At 37.3% G+C, this 17,260-nt stretch overlaps 3 protein-coding genes across 4 annotated transcripts in view; 1 reads left to right on the top strand and 2 right to left on the bottom strand.

Annotated features, from left to right (window-relative positions):
- Positions 1-17,260, bottom strand: part of LOC129745201 (kelch-like protein 17) — a 146,573-nt gene that overhangs the window by 107,910 nt on the left and 21,403 nt on the right. The window lies entirely within an intron of this gene.
- Positions 984-5,690, top strand: LOC129745204 (brachyurin-like). The gene is made up of 3 exons (XM_055738131.1): positions 984-1,055; positions 4,739-5,105; positions 5,170-5,690. Exons 1-3 carry the CDS (start codon positions 1,011-1,013, stop codon positions 5,553-5,555), a joined length of 798 nt encoding a protein of 265 aa, XP_055594106.1. The 5' UTR covers positions 984-1,010; the 3' UTR covers positions 5,556-5,690.
- Positions 13,486-14,527, bottom strand: LOC129741978 (nucleosome assembly protein 1-like 1). The gene has a single exon (XM_055733820.1). The coding sequence runs from the start codon at positions 14,525-14,527 to the stop codon at positions 13,550-13,552; it is 978 nt and encodes a 325-aa protein (XP_055589795.1). The 3' UTR covers positions 13,486-13,549.

The following is a 17,260-nucleotide window of genomic DNA, read 5'->3' as shown; positions in this document are numbered from 1 at the left end:
AAATGTTTTTCTTGTTTCGCTTGAATGTAGTGGTCATCATTTTGGTTGGGAGCCGAGTCCTTATGCCATTTACGATTTTTCAAACATACCGTCTTCGGCACAGTGCACATTTCAGCGCATTATCGGCACAGAGATTTGCTAAATAGGCATTGGATTTTTGCAACCTCTTCTATGGGTGTACTACGTTCTCAAATATATCCTATGTAGGTTCTCCAAAATTATATATACTTTAAAGAAATCATCGATATCATCAATATCAAAGTAATCATGCACTTATAAAATTAATGATTCACAGTGTGTAAAGATTGAAACGGTTAAAAACAAACCCTTGACCAATGCTCGATAAGATCTGTCCTCGATTATGGATAATAAGGTGATACAGGAGAAGAAAGACGCCATCTGACCCGTTTAATTTGCACGTGTTGTGATACACTGAGTCGATTTTGGGTAATTTTCAATTTCTTAGTCGCTAGGGCTTTAAGTTTAATTGATTTTTTTCAAAAAAAAAAACTAACCCTCATTATCCAGCTTGTAACTAATTTGCTTTGAAAGATTCGTCACTACGGTACTCGGTCCTCTAAAAAGTTTTACGCTGAAAGTTTACTTTAATGACTTCATAAATTGAAAGGTTTGAGTACTTAGTTTCATGGTAGAAAATTTTTCATGAAATGATACTTTAAAATTTTGCAAAGATCAGTTTCAAAACAAAACTAATCGTTTTGAACCTTAGGGCTGAAGATTTTCTTGAAACTTATCCAAAAATTACTCAATCAAGTGTTTTGTATGGCAAAAAGTGTTCAATTCAAATTTATCAATACCCTACTGAACTCGACATCTACAGGTAATCTAATCGTATGATATTTATTACAAACACGCAGCACCGTTTTGTCAGAGGAAAAAAAGAATCGGGATAGGAAAAATCTTGGGTTTGGAATTGATATAAAATCGGGACCAAATCTCTAAGTCACCACAAGTTAACTTTTAACCTCCGAGTGATTGACATAGAAGAAATGCAGCTCTTACTTATTTTTTTGGCAGCTTTGGCTGCCGTACAGGTAAGTTATCTACAATATAGGGGAGCCTTAAGCTTACGTGTTGTTTTAAAATAGAAGTTAAGTAAAAATTTGAGACTTTCTTGACTTCTTGAGACTTGAAAAATATGAAAAAAGGTCAAACTGTTCAAAAATTTAATTATGGGAAAATTTCCATTATAACATTCATTGAATGTTTGAGTAAAGGCGGGAGGCAATTCAACCTTGCATACATGTACTTAATCCAAAGCAAACATTGCATGAAAGCTTGTATACAAGACTAAAATTTTTATCCTTTTTGTTGGTCAGGGTCATTTTTGATTAAGATATAATCTCAATATATGCTCAATATGCTATCAAAGGGTGATATAATTTAGATGTTTGTGTATGAACTTTTTGTTATAATTTGACAAAATTATACCTCATTTTGATATGAAAAAATTGAACATCAAAATATCTCATCTTGATATAATTTTGTTTTTCTATTCTGAACGGGCTCCAACGATAAACGAAGTTATTCTGAAATCCACCCTAAATGTGTACGGTAGCCTCCCTTTTTAGTTTGTATGGATTATAAGATTTACATACTTTGGTTCTGGTTTTATGCTGATATTAGGTAAAAACTAGCGTATTAGATTTACTAGAACTAGAAGTTTATTCAGGTAAGATTTAAAAATGTAGAGACAAAACCTCGATTCTTGCCACAGTCTTTCATGAAATATTTACTCACCACTTAAGCACTTCTAGGCCATATTGCGTTGCCTGCTGGCCTGCATTTACAAATGTGTGAATTCATACTTGAACAATTCTCTAGTCAAGTTTCTGAGATTCCTACCTCGAATAATTCTTGAAAGGTTCGGGTACCAGCCAGGAGATTTGAACCATGCCTGGTGCATTGGAATGAGGCCTTCAAGCTTCCAACAAAAAATTTCGAAGCATTTGCTGGTCCGGAAGAAAAAAAAATCACTGATTGTATCAAAAGAGATATAATATTTTTTTCGAAACGACCAAAACGAAGATTTTGATATTAAAGCAATATCTGAATAAGTTGATAATATCTCGTTGAGATGGGTTTGTGTAAAAATTGTGATATGCTTTTCTGATCGGGAAGTGCTCCACTAGGTGGGGAGATGGACCCGCCCTCAATCCACGATCCCTTGCTGATGAGGTAGCCCAATGCTCTCCTCAAAAATAGCTTCACTTGGGTGCCCGGATGGAACCCCCCAATACTCGAAAATACATACTTAATTGACAATCAATAGCAGCAATCAATAACCTGTTGGATGTTGTTTCGTCAAAATGTGAAACTAAATTATTCTAGAACACATTTATAACAATTTCCACATTTCGTATTTTTAAAACAATTTTAATACCTAAATTTGGAAATTAAAAGAGTCATTTTTTTAACACTCATAAATTACCAAAGACTCCTTTTTCTAAATTTTAGGTTGTATTACATTTAATTTCCCTAATTTTAAATAATTTTTTTCCAAATTTTCAAAGAACAATGTTTTCAAAAATTTTATATTTATAAATTCACAATGTACATACACTACATTCAAAATTTCTTAATTATCCAAACCTTCACTTGCTTTATTTTTTCATCTTCTAAAATTTTTAGTTGTCTCTTTTATAAGTATAGAATTTCCTAGGTGTTCTTTCTTAGTTTTCAAATCTCAGTTTCCAGAAAAAATATAAGAATTTATAAAATTTCAAAAAGTTTAATAGAGTTAATTTCTTAAAATTCCATATTTTAAATTTTTTATTTTAAATTTTCTTGAAGAAATAAACAAAATTCCAATGTTAGAAATTCCAATGGTGTATTCTTCCAAATTGTTTTCCGCTTTGATATGAAAAGTTAGTCATGTTTAAAAGAAAACGAAAAAGGGAACAATCTCACCAGTTTTCATCTTCAGAAAGCTAATCTTTGTGGGTCAAGGACAATTGCACAGCTCTCGCCACATAGTCCTTGAGTGATGCCAAAGATCCCTAAGTATCAAGATAGTCGGGCTGTTGTTTTCTCGAACGAATCGTTGGTGACGCCCATTACAATGTTTATGGTGCTGCCTCTTTGCGAGATGGGATCTAAGTTTTGCAGCTTTCTTCTCAAATATTGCAGCTTTGCATTCAAGCTTGAGTAAAAGCGCATCCTCGCACTAAAACATTTTATATCAAATGTCAATTCACCCACATCGTAATTATTTTTATATTGTTTACCGCAATGTAAAAAAAAAAATAAAAATAAAAAAAAATAAAAAATAAAAAAAATAAAAAATAATAATGATCACAGACACCATGTGAGCGTTTTCAGCGAAGACGCAAACCACTTTTCGTTCAATTTGTATGATCAGACGCTATCGGCTTCCACGGAATTCTGGCGACAAAACACTAGCGCCAAATTAGGGTTGACGGGTTGAGATCCAAGCTCGAGTTTGAACTTTTTTAACGCACACTCATGCACCAGTGAAAATTGCATTGTTGTAAACAATTTAAACATAAACATTGTGTGAGTGAAGCTACGCTTGATTTTCTAAGCATTATTGTGATGATGTGCTTCCACTCAAAGCTTGAAGGCAAAGCTTCAAAACTTGTGTGGAAAGCTGCAAAGCTTGGATCCCATCTCGCAGGGCTGCAGCAGCACCATAAACATTGTGTAGGTGACGCCAACGATTTGTTCGAAAAAACAACAGCCCGACTATCTTGATACTTGGAGATCTTTGGTATGATGTAATCGATGTAATACTTTGTCCCGCTTGCAACGTTCGTTGAATAAAGTTTGAACTTTATGATACGCGAAGCGTAAGCTTTTAAAACGAAAGCTTTCAAATCACCGAACACTTCATTAACGCGACGCCATTTCGGAAATATTTTTGAACCAAACATTAACACGGGAAAACAACATCAAATCACATACATTTTATCGATATTCCACTTTTTACATGCACTACATAATATCACGGAACCGAATAACTATTTAATAGGAAGAACTATATCGTATTTCATCAGTAGAAAGTAAATTTGTATCAACCATTTCGGAAGTACGACTCACTCGGCGCCATTTTCAGGTGAAACATTTCTTCATAGATTCTGGAGCAACACCGAGACTCTTTCTAAAATTGTTGTGGTTTTAAAATTGAAGACATGACCGTGAGACTGTGTTGTGCAAGTCCGATTCCTTTAATTTTTTTGGTTTTAACATCGTTTTTATGTTGTTCGAATCTTTTCTTGTAGAATTTACTTGTTTCTCCAATGTAAAATTTTTCACATCCCCCACATTTTATGTTATCCACAATTACTGTTCTATTTTTTGGAATTTTGTCTTTAGTATTTGTGAAAATTGTGCTCTTAACTTTGTTTAAAGAATGCAAGTCGTATAGATTAAAATATCTGGCTAATTTCTCACCTAGACCTGCACAATACGGAATTGTAATATGTATACAGTTGGGGTTGCTCATTTTTAGTTTCACTCAGACTGTTGTACATTTTGTGAGTTCGTTTATGTAGATTAGGTGAGTAAACAGGTGAAATTTTTTAAGAATACCATTTTTTCCATTGCTTTCGCACTATTTTTGATCATCTCTTTATGATCATTTTGACACCAATTGAAGATGTTAATTTTTGTGTTTTATTTCAAATCTTGTTGAAGAGACATGGAAAATTTTATTATTACATGGTTAATACACATTGCTTATTGTTTTCTTCTGCAGGCTGCCAAAATACCGCTCCAAAGTCGTGTGCACCCTTTAAATGTTATGCTGGGTGCCAGTAAACAAGGTCGTATTGTGAATGGAGATCCAGCTGGGCCTGGCCAATTCCCATTCTATACTGCCGTTGACATCCTCACAGGTTATTTCTGCGGCGGATCAATCATCAGTAATCGATGGGTTTTGACAGCGGGTCATTGTGGTGTGCTTGGTGGCAATACCGATTTCAAGGTAGGCGTTGGATCTCTAAGAACTCCGTCAGACATCTTTTATTTCTCGGATGGAATTCATGTTCATGATGATTACGACCCGTGGACACTTGCTAACGATATCGCCTTAATACATCTTAGCAGTGATTTAATTTTCACAGGTAAGTGAATCATATCTTATTCCTGCACTCAAAATTTTGGTGACTGCAAAAAATTTTCCATCAGATTACGTCCAAGCGGTCACTTTACCCAGCATTGGAGAAGCGAACCAGTTCGAATATTACAATGCAGAAATCGTGGGACACGGAAAGACTTCAGATGGTGCCTCGGGAGTATCGCCTTATTTATTTTATGCTGTTGTATCTGTGATTCCAAACTATTACTGCAAGTTTTATTATGGAGATTTCATAACTGATTCAGTAATATGTGCTATGGGAAATTCTGGACAAAGTACCTGCAACGGAGACTCAGGTGGCCCTCTGGTAGTCGATAATAAACTTATCGGAGTTATTTCGTTTGTTTCCGGAGCCGGTTGTGGATCCGGTTATCCATTTGGGCAAACGCGGGTTACAAGCCATCGCCAATGGATTTTGAATGTATCGGGTGTGTAAACATAACAAGGGGAAATCTTACTTGGAACTGTCTTTCTTATTGCAATATTAAAATTCACTTCCTGAACTACTCACCAAATCCCTAAAAAAATGTATCTTTCTGCAAATGTCAATAATAAATTGAAAAAAGAATATCAGGTATTTTTAACTTCCCCAGCTTACTAAACGTTACGGAATTCAAAATGAAGTACATAAGCTACAAAATAATGTATATTTCTAGATTCAAAATAAAGTTTCAGATTCAGATTTCAGATTCAGATTTCAGATTCAGATTTCAGATTCAGATTTCAGATTCAGATTTCAGATTCAGATTTCAGATTCAGATTTCAGATTCAGATTTCAGATTCAGATTTCAGATTCAGATTTCAGATTCGAATTTCAGATTCAGATTCAGATTCAGATTTCAGATTCAGATTTCAGATTCAGATTTCAGATTCAGATTTCAGATTCAGATTTCAGATTCAGATTTCAGATTCAGATTTCAGATTCAGATTTCAGATTTCAGATTCAGATTTCAGATTCAGATTTCAGATTCAGATTTCAGATTCAGATTTCAGATTCAGATTTCAGATTCAGATTTCAGATTCAGATTTCAGATTCAGATTTCAGATTCAGATTTCAGATTCAGATTTCAGATTCAGATTTCAGATTCAGATTTCAGATTCAGATTTCAGATTCAGATTTCAGATTTCAGATTCAGATTTCAGATTCAGATTTCAGATTCAGATTTCAGATTCAGATTTCAGATTCAGATTTCAGATTCAGATTTCAGATTCAGATTTCAGATTCAGATTTCAGATTCAGATTTCAGATTCAGATTTCAGATTCAGATTTCAGATTCAGATTTCAGATTCAGATTTCAGATTCAGATTTCAGATTCAGATTTCAGATTCAGATTTTAGATTCAGATTTCAGATTCAGATTTCAGATTCAGATTTCAGATTCAGATTTCAGATTCAGATTTCAGATTCAGATTTCAGATTCAGATTCAGATTCAGATTCAGATTCAGATTTCAGATTCAGATTTCAGATTCAGATTTAAGTTTCAGATTTCAGTTTCAGATTTCAGATTCAGATTCAGATTTCAGATTTCAGATTCAGATTTCAGATTTCAGATTCAGATTTCAGATTCAGATTTCAGATTCAGATTCAGATTCAGATTCAGATTCAGATTTTTGATTCAGATATCAGATTTAGATTTCAGATTCAGGTTTCGGATTTCCGATTCAGATCGGAGTTTCACATAGTTTATTATTGGTCGCACATGCAATATGTATTCGACACCATTTTTTTCGTTCCCGTGAACAGGATTTCAGAAAGTTCTAGAGATGATACATTACATTGAGTCGATTTGGAGTCATTTTTGAATATCTCAAACCCTGGTGTCTTTAAAGCTTCGTCTTGGTCCAAAACTCATCCATGATTTTTTGTAGAATTTTTAAGTAACGTTTACATGAGTCAATTTGAACTTTCAGGTTTGTATGGAAAAATTGAATATTTTGTTTTGAGAAATCAACATCTTTTTTGTTTCTTCTGTGGAACCGAGGCAGCTGATAATTTTGTGCCAATTTATAAAATTCCTAAAGGAAAGTAGTCATGCAAAACCTCGCAAGGCACCTTGCAGTGATGTCAATTGAATTGGATGGTTTATCAATGCAAAAAGACATACCCCTGTTAAACACCTAGTAACATTTTTGCCTAATAAGATACGAAGATACGGTTTTCAACAAAGTTGTTCAGCTGGCTTGGTTCCACAGGAAAAAACAAAAAAGATGTTTGTTTCTCAGTACAAAATATACAATTCCCAAGTAACCAAAAGTCACATAGCTACTTAATCTTGTACGTTTTAAGTTCACATTTCGCTGAGTAAAAGGTACTCGAGAGAAATAAAATCCGTTTTCCTTAAGTGCTTTATTTGGACTTCTGAACGAACATAAAAAGTCTGAACAAGTAGCACATAACATATTTGTGCGTTCTAGGGGCATCCGCAGCAATCGCGAGCAAAGTGAAAATGCTCACGAGTTTAATCACTTCCATACCGCACCGGGGGTTAGTATGAAGGTGAGCAAAATAGGGCCGTTGCCGTCGGGACCGACAAAATCACCAAATTTGCTTACTAGAAAGGGGCTAGAGCAAACATGCACTGAAAAAAATCTACCGTTTTAAGCAGAATTAAACAAACGACGTCGCAGCGTGTAGATGTTTGTTTATATTTATTTTAAGGAAAAAATTGAAAGAGATTAAAATTGTTCATGGATTTTTTTTTTAATAACCAGTTGAATTCGCAATTTCGTTACATTTTTTCGGGTTTATCCAGGAATTGAACGAGAAAATGCAAATGCTGGTTCTGATGGTGAGTTATTCATTTTGTATTTTATATTGTTTTGGATTTTTATCTACCTATGAATTTTGATAACATTTTTTCCTTTCTCACTCTATTCTATGTGGAAGTGCTGAATGAGCTTCCGTTGCCGGATGAACAACCTTACATCGAAGCCTTGTACCGTTGTTTATTTCGAAGAACGCAATGGGGTCTGACTGGAATTTCCAAAAACATCAAGCAAGCGATGACACATGCGAATTTGATATTAAAAATTGAATCTTCTCATTCCTTGTCATTTTCTAAACAAAAATTCATTTCTTACAGATTCAACTTCTGGACTTAAGGTTAGTATTCCAGTTGAATACCATTGTGAGGGGCTAACTGATGAAGTTTTTAACATATGGCAGAAGGTTGCCGACATGTTGAAAGAAAGTGGAGTTACCGTTAAGAATATTTTCTTGCCCTATACTTCGGCTTCAATTTTTGTTTACTCGATGCTGAATCAATTCGAAGTGGCCAGCAATATGGCTCGCTATGACGGAAACGAATACGGCCATCGGTCTGATGAAGATGCTAGTAGCGATCAACTGTATGTCAAAACACGAGCCGAGGGCTTCAACGGAGTTGTTAAAAATCGCATCTTGGGCGGAAACTTTTTTTTTGCGCAAAAACTACTTCCATAAAATATTTCCGAAAAGCGACGATTGCTTGCTGAAGATTTTGAGTGAGCATTCCGTGTAGTAGACATTTTACTGACTCCCACAACCTTGAATGAAGCTTCGAGGATTTTTCTCGGAGTAATAATAATCGAGACCATCAGTGCGCTGTGCAGGATTTTTGTATCCAACCGGCCAATATGGGTGACATTCCAGAACTGTCCCTACCGATTCGGCTTTCGAAACGCGAGGTCTCTCAAGTCTCAATAAGTTTGCAACTAATGGGACCCAGTTTTTCGGAGCAGCAACTATTTCAGTCAGCACGTTTGATAGAAAAAGAAGTTGAAGATTTTTTAGAAAAGTATGATTTTAATATAAATATAATAAACAAATAAAGTTGAATTTAAGTTCAATTGTTTAGTTTGTTGGATTTTGTATTTCGGGTCAATGTGTTAGGAAATATAAGTGCCCGGCGTTTTGAAAGCAAAATCGAGCTTAACTCGAAAATATATTCTTATCTGAACTTATTTTATTCAATCAAGTCGTTCTACAATTCAATAAGTTTTTAATCACAATCCAGCAAACGGGTGACACGGAATTGGAAACATCGATAGAGAAACTGAAAGCTTTACCGAAAGGATCAAAGTTGAATCGGTCGCCGAAAACAACCACCACCGGTTAAAAGCGGTGTCCTATTGATATGATGACGAGGTCAAGCGAAGCAAACATCCTGCTCGGAAGTTCTTGCTGCATCCATCATCAGACCCGATTGCTGGTCGTCGAAGCTGCTTGGCCTTGCTGCTGCTGTACGGTATGTTCAACCAGGATTTAGACCTTGACGTCACGTTACGGATAGCAGCTAACCCGTCGAAAAACTGCCAACAACCCCCAGGCCCTTTTAAGATCAACATTAATCGAAATTTAAGCGAAAAAACTGAGGACTTAAATTTACTCGTTCCATATTAATTTAAGATTAAGATTTTCTTCAAAAGTTTTCTCAGTGCAATGCTAAATTTGAAAATAATTTTGCTACCGCCCGGTGCGCGAAAGAGTGTGTATCCCAAAACCGGTCCGCTGAAATGAGCAAAACCGGGCCGCGTTTACTCACTTATTGGTGCGTTTGCTCTAAGTACCTTAAAAAGTCCTGATATCAATTCGGCTTATCGTGCTTCGTTACGAACTTCCTGCGAACTATTTGATTCCATGTGGAACTCCTTACGAACTTTTTGGTTCCATGTTGAACTTCTTACGAACTTTTTGGTTCCATGCGGAACTTCTATGGAACTTCAATTCGAATTGAGTTATGTCAAAATTTCCAAATAGTTTGTTTACATTCTCTTAGAAAATTTATTACCGTCGCCGGCTATTGGAAAAAAAAATGGAATGAGGAAAGAACATAACATAAGTAAGTACATAAGAAAATAATATTAGAAGAATATTTTACTAATTGAAAGTTAAATTTCAGCACCAGCTTTCCTTGAACCAGAGTTGTCAAACGCAAACCCTTTAGTTTTGGAACATCAAAGAACCTTTCTTAATTGGCAACAGTACGATCTATCATGTTCATTCAGTAGTTTTCCCAAAAAAAGTTGCTTTATCCCTACGTCGATGGTGAATTGGACAAAAATAAGTGGAGGGAGAAACATAAATAAAGTTAAAATTATTTGGGAAATGCATATTAATCAGAGATTGTATATTATTACGTTATAAATTCGAATCACATATAAATATTCACTATCAGACTACATTTTATAGTTTTTTACGTTTTCCGCATTAGTAAAAACATAGTTATTCCGATTCTTCTTATATCCCTTTTCAATGAATGTAACTCTCACAGCAACATTAACTACACATCCAGTACCTAGTACATTCGAACAAACATCAAAGGCAGATTATTTCGACGGGTCGATGGATCCTTAGGAAATGTGGGTCGATTTAGCACATTATTTTTCCATGTTGAATGCGACGCCGTAAAAGTTGAACAATTTTGATAATTTTCTTAAATTTTGTTTTCTGGTATCAGCCAATCTAAAATGTACATAAAATGTGTTTTAATTTAGGAAAATATTAAAAAAAAAAACTAAAAACAAATTACAACTTCCTCCTGTGGACTCTGTTTCTGCAGTTCTTTAAAATTGGATTGTATTGTAACAGAAATTGCAGCGGCTTGTTCACGGTCCACATATTTTGTAGGTATATTCCTTCTTTGAACTGCTAAAAAACATAATACAATGAGATACAATTGTCACAAAAAAGAATTCAGTTCGTGCACTTACGTTCAAATTTTAATGTTGCGGATACGACTCACACGGAGATTATCAATTCATGGTGTGCAAAATTGATGGCAAGGATAATTTATTTCGTACGGCAACCCTCGTTTCACAACTTTTGTTTTTACTTTTAGAAGCTGATTGTTTACTATTTTTCATCCGGCCTATTTTTAAAAGGATAACCCATAAATTATTTCAAATAGATGTTTTAAATACCATTGAGTCAGAAAACGGCCATGGTTCAAAGGTAACGTGCTCAGCTTTCATTCCACAGGTTCAGGTTCAAATCTCTATGCAGGAAAATTTTTCAAGAAAGTTTAAAATTGTTGAAAATAGAAACAAACATAAATAATAAATAAAGATTAAAGGTAATCATAATTAAAAGTATAAAACGACTTTAGAACGCTTTATTTTTGCAAGATTTTTTTTAAAGTTCCATTTGAAGCTGAATAGCCTTCTACTCAGCTTTGTTTATGGAACTTGAAAGAATCAATAAGAACTAAAAATTTCAGCTGAGTAGAACGCTATAAAGCCTTCAATCAGGGCTGAGTAAGCTTCTAAGAGACCATTCTATGGAACTTTTGGTTACTTGGGTTTTCCCATACAAACATAAAAGTTCAAATTTACTCATGTAAATGTTACTTAAAAATTCTACAAAAAATCATGGATGAGTTTTGGACCAAGACGAAGCTTTTAAGACCCCAGGGTCGACTCAGTCTAATGATACATATATCTTGAAGTTGCCAGAATTTTTTCGGAACGTATCCGGGCCCTACAAATCCGAGCAAATTCATTTGAATACCCTGGCAAAATCCGAAACCCAAAAATTACTCAACCAAAAACAATAAATAAAAAAATTAAATCTCATTTTAGATTTGCAAAACATCTTTCGTGATTTTTTTATAGAAGTTGCTCAAAAAATTTCGTAATGGAGGCATAAATTAAAAAAATCAACTAAATTTGTTTTTTTTTGTTTGATTTGCCAAATAAAGTGAATAAATGGGAATGGGAAAAATCCGGGCATTTTTAATGAAATTCGGGCAACCGGGTCGGGCCGGACTATTTCCAAATTTTGTATTAAATATACGGGCAAACCCGGAAAAAACCGGGCAATCTGGCAACCCATCGGTATAGGTAGAATATGACGGATGGATATCAACATTTGTATGAAAAAATGCTATCGTTTGAATATTTTTCTTTCAACGTTTCGAATCCACGTTGGAATTTACCACTATCTTCGTTAACAAAACGCCATAAAAGCGAAGATGGAATTAAAGTTTTGGTTGATCAATTTATCTTTTCAATAGGTTAGTAGTTTAGAAAATATTTGTGTAGTTTTTTGTTTAATTGAATCAAAGCAATCAAAAGATTCCGTTTAATTCAACCATGGCAAATGATTAGTTCAGATACCGGTATTTCGATAGCAACTTACTATCTTCTTCAGTGAGCGTTTTCGATTAGAAGAAACAGTAAGTTGCTATCAAAATACCGGAATCTGGACATTTCATTTACCGTGGTTGAGTTAAAAGGAATCTTACGATTGCTTTGATTCAGTTGAATCATTCAACCAAGTAGGCTCACAACACAATAGAGTTTTTTTGTGATTTTTTTTCAGGATTTTGACAGGTTTAAAATTCTCAAATGACAACCAAACAATATTTGGTGTAAGTCTCGATGTTTCTTAGTGAGAAATTTGCAAAAAAATTACATTAGATTTGTCTATAACCAGGAACATCGATTGATTTGCTTCCCATGTCTCATGTCTCATGTCTCGGATTTCAATTCTCAAGTATCATTTCCATTGTCTCAGGTCTCACCTCACAAGCTTCAGAGCTTATTCTATTCTCAGTTTAAAAAAAAATCAAATGTTTCACAATCTCGGCTAGCGTTTTTTTTTTCGCGAAAAACGTTGTAAAAAACTATGCAAATTGCGAGAATAAAGATTAAAAAGATGTTAAAAGATTACACAGTTGCGTTTTTCAAATTAACATTTATTTAGTCTTTACATATGTTAGGATGAAAAAAGGACAGACAATTTTATATGCGAAAATTTCGTTGGAGGACGAGAGCACATTAACGTACACAATGCGTACGTTGTTTTAACAAAAATTTTACCGAAGTCTATTTTTAGAAATGTTGAATTCATTCTTAGAAATTACTAAGAACTGTTATTGAATTCTTAACATATTCAATATTATTTAAAAAAAATTATCTCATTCAAGACACTTCGAATAGAGTCACGCACTATAAATCACACGTTTTGCCCCATGAATCTCGATTCCAATGTTTGTTTAACCCATTGTCACCCAATATCGTGTTCCGCTATACCAAATTACATACAACAGCACAGAGACGCTATGTATTTGCATCGAATGTCACAGCTGTATGTAGTATTTTTTTATTTTTTTCCCTCAAAACCCATCAGTGAAGCACCGCAACTCGTCATTACCTACATTTGTATGCTGATTGAAGTTGGACCTAACGGAGCATTCTCATTCACAGAAAACGAATGCACATCGCTTTGACTCCATGCCCATGCCCATCGTTTTGTCAATCGGCAAATGTGCATCAAAGCGTAACATTATTTTGGGCTTTTGACAATTGAATTTCCGAAACACTTTCAGCGACAACAAACTGTGTCACCGAGAGGTAGGTATTGTGAAATGAATGGAACTCGGAAGGAATTTACTGATCATATATTTATTTTACCGTGAACAATGTTGAATGGCAAATATTTTTTGACAACTACTGAATTGCATCTTCAGAAATGCGGTCTCCGGCAATGGCTCTCAAAAACTCCGAATTAAGGTCCATATATTCGCCATTGAAATAGAGGACAGCTTTTGGAATGATGCGCTCTTTGATCAGGTATCCGATTTCGAAATCGAACTCCAAGAAATCCTTGTAGACAATCGAATCGAAGCTTTCCTTCAGCGCTTTGGGATTGAAGAAATCGAAAAACGAGCCGTTGACTCCATCTGCATCGACATTTTCCGTAGCTATCACATTAACGCCTTCCTTCCAAAGGATCTCGCATCCGTTAGTATCGAAAATTTGAAATCCACTGAAATCGGCCATATTCTCCAAGCCCGGATCGCACTCCAACAAGTACTCTTTCGTTAATATTTCGTTTTCGAAAAAGTCATTCGGTTCGAACTCAAAATGCAACACAAAGCTCGGCACCGGCTTATCCCGAACTTCGACACGTACATCGACGAGATGCTTCAAAACCGCCTCGTCCTTTTCCAAAATCATACTGCTCAAGACAGGAACCGATTTGAAAACGCGCAACCAAAATTCCGGTATACCTTTGTGCGTACATGTTGGTTCAGCTTCCGGTTTCAAGGCATCGTCAACGACCCCCTTAACGATCGCCCGTCGTTGACTGTAAATTTGCTTCAAATCTAGCTGATACTCCATTTCCATTGAGTGAACCTGCCGATGGAAGGCGGCCTCTTTCTCCATCTGCTCTAGCTGTAGCTTTTTGAGAGTTTCAACTTTTCGGTGGATATCAGACGGAAGTTTCGCTAGTTGTTCCATCTGGTTTAATTTAATGTCCACGTTTTTGAGAAGGGTTAACACGATACAATTGAAGGTGGTACAGTACTTTGGTTTGTTGTGCAACGGGTTTTGTAATGTTCCGAAATAGTTTAGCACTTCTTGCACTGATCCCGATTTGAAGTATTGCTCGCGCATTTTGGACTGCTGTGATTTGTGAATCATTATTAATTCAAATGTGTAAAAGACTGATGAAGACGACAGCCCCGGAGAGATTTAAACACAGACTACATCATAATTTAAATACCAATCTTCAAGTAAGTACTTATGCAAAATACTTAATCTTTCCATATTTAAAATGAGTTACCATTTAATTAAAATTTTTATCGCTTTAAACATTTAAAGAATTGCTAAAAAAATATACAGTGTGTTTCGTAAAAGCACTTCATGAAAACAATACAATAATGCTAATAATCGCATGATCACAAATTGGAGCTTTTTTCACCAAAAATCAAAATATTTGATCGGTGATCGGTTTTATCGAAAAACTTTTTTTTAGTTCGCTCAAGCCTGTACGTTTGAGTAGCCATGAATCTTCAACAAACCAATGTGTCTGGGGATTCACCGACCAGATATTTTAATTTTTCTTCTAAATGACTCGTAGTTTCTGTACTTTCTCTTGACAACATACTCTTTAAATACACTGGGAATCAAATACACGTGAATTGGATTGGTTTTGTTTGTATTACGTGCTCTCCAACGAATTGAAGAGCCGCAAATTCGACATCGTAGCGCTGCAGGAGGTATGCTGGAAGAGCTCCACGGTACGAACGTACCCAGATGGTCGTGCTATCTACCAGAGCTGCAGCAACACACACGAGCTTGGAACAGCTTTTATAGTGATGGGAAAAATGCAAAAGCGCGTGATCGGGTGGTGGCCGATCAAATCACGAATGTGCCGGTTGAGAATCAAGAGCCGGTTCTTCAACATCAACACCATCAACGAGCACAGCCCTCACCTCGGAAGTACCGGTGACGACAAATACGAACTTTACGCGCAGCTGGAACGTGAATACGACCGTTGCCCGAAACGGTGATATCAAGATCGTCATCGGGGATTTTAATGCTCAGGTCGGCCAGGAGGAGGAATTCAAACCGACAGTTCGAAGGTTCAGTGCGCACCAGCTGACCAACGAAAACGGCCTCAGACTTATTGATTTAGCCGCCTCCAAACGAATGGCCGTACGTAGTACCTTTTTCCAGCACCGCCTCCCACACAAGTACACCTGGAGATCACCGTACCAAACGCAATCACAGATCGACCACGTTTTGATTGAGGCACTTCTCGAACATCAGCGACGTCAGATCCTGTCGAGGCGCCAACATCGGGTCAGATCACTATCTGGTGATGGTGAAGATGCGCCCAAAACTCTCCGTAGTGAACAACACACGAAACCGGCGCCCGCCTCGGTTAAATATCGCACGACTGAAGCAACCTGAGGTCGCGGAAGACTACGCGCAATCGGTCGAAGCAGCGCTGCCGGCATAGGGCGAGCTTGACGAAGCCCCTCTCGAGGACTGTTGGGATACCATCAAGACAGCCATCAACAGTGCTGCGGAGAACGTCATCGGTTATGTGGAGCGAACTTGACGGAACAACTGATTCGACGAGGAGTGTAGGAAGGTGATGGATGAAGAGAATGCCGCGCGGGCGGCAGTAGTGCAAAGAGGCAGCCGTAGAAATGTGGAAAATCACCGACAGCGGAAGAGGCAGCGAGTCCGAATTTTCCAGGAGCAAAAAGCGCTGCCTGGAGGAGGAGGAGCTCGAGGAGCTGGAGTAGCTGCATCGTTCCCAAGAAACACGAAAGTTCTATCAGAAACTCAACGCATCCCACAAAGGCTTCGTGCCGCAAGCCGAATTGTACCTGGATAGGACGGGGGCATCCTGACGGACAATCGTGAGGTGATCAAAAGGTGAAAGCAGCACTTCTTTGAACACCTGAACGGCGCACATGCAGGAGATCAAGACGGTGGGGGAAGGTACATCGCCGGCGTTGCCAACGATGAGTGAAGTTAAAGAAGCCATTCGCCAGCTGAATAGAAACAAGTCGGCTGGGAAGGATGGCATCGCAGCTGAACTCATCAAAATGTGTCCGGACAAGTTGGCCGATTGCCTACACCGGTTGATAGTCCGGATCTGGGACATAGAACAGCTACCGGAGGAGTGGAAGGAGGGGGTAATATGCCCCATCTACAAGAAGGGCGACAAATTGGACTGTGAGAACAACCGAGCGATCACTGTCCTCAATGCCGCCTACAAAGTGCTGTCCCGAATCCTACTCCGCCGCCTAACGCCACAAACAGATTCGTGGGAAATCATCAGGCCGGCTTCATGGAGGGACGGTCAACGACAGACCAGATATTCACATTACGGCAAATCCTCCAAAAATGCCGTGAACACCAAGTCCCTACGCACCATCTATTCATCGACTTCAAAGCCGCATACGACACGATCGACCGTAACGAGCTATGGAAAATCATGGACGAAAACGGCTTTTCCGGGAAGCTGATCAGACTGATCAAGGCGACAATGGATGGAACGCAGTGCTGCGTGCGGATTTCGGGTGAATTGTCGAGTTCATTCGAATCGCGCAGGGGGCGTCGACAAGATGATGGTCTATCCTGCATGATATTCTACGTGGCGCTAGAAGGTGTTATTCTACGAGCGGTGGGCGAAATGCGGGGCACGATTTTCAACAGATCCAGTCAACTTATCTGCTTTGCCGATGACATTGATATAGTCGGCAGATCATCTGCGGCGGTGGAGGAGATCTACCGCAAACTGAAACGCGAAGCAGGAAGGATTGGGTTGATGATTAATACGTCCAAGACGAAGTTCATGCTGGCCTGCGGATCCGAGACCGACCGAACCCGCTTGTCGAGCAATAACAAGGTCAC

This window comes from Uranotaenia lowii, chromosome 2 (assembly GCF_029784155.1).
Source record: "Uranotaenia lowii strain MFRU-FL chromosome 2, ASM2978415v1, whole genome shotgun sequence".
NCBI lineage: Eukaryota > Metazoa > Arthropoda > Insecta > Diptera > Culicidae > Uranotaenia > Uranotaenia lowii.
The sequence above is the reverse complement of the archived record's forward strand: the minus strand, read 5'-3'. Positions and strand labels throughout refer to the sequence as shown.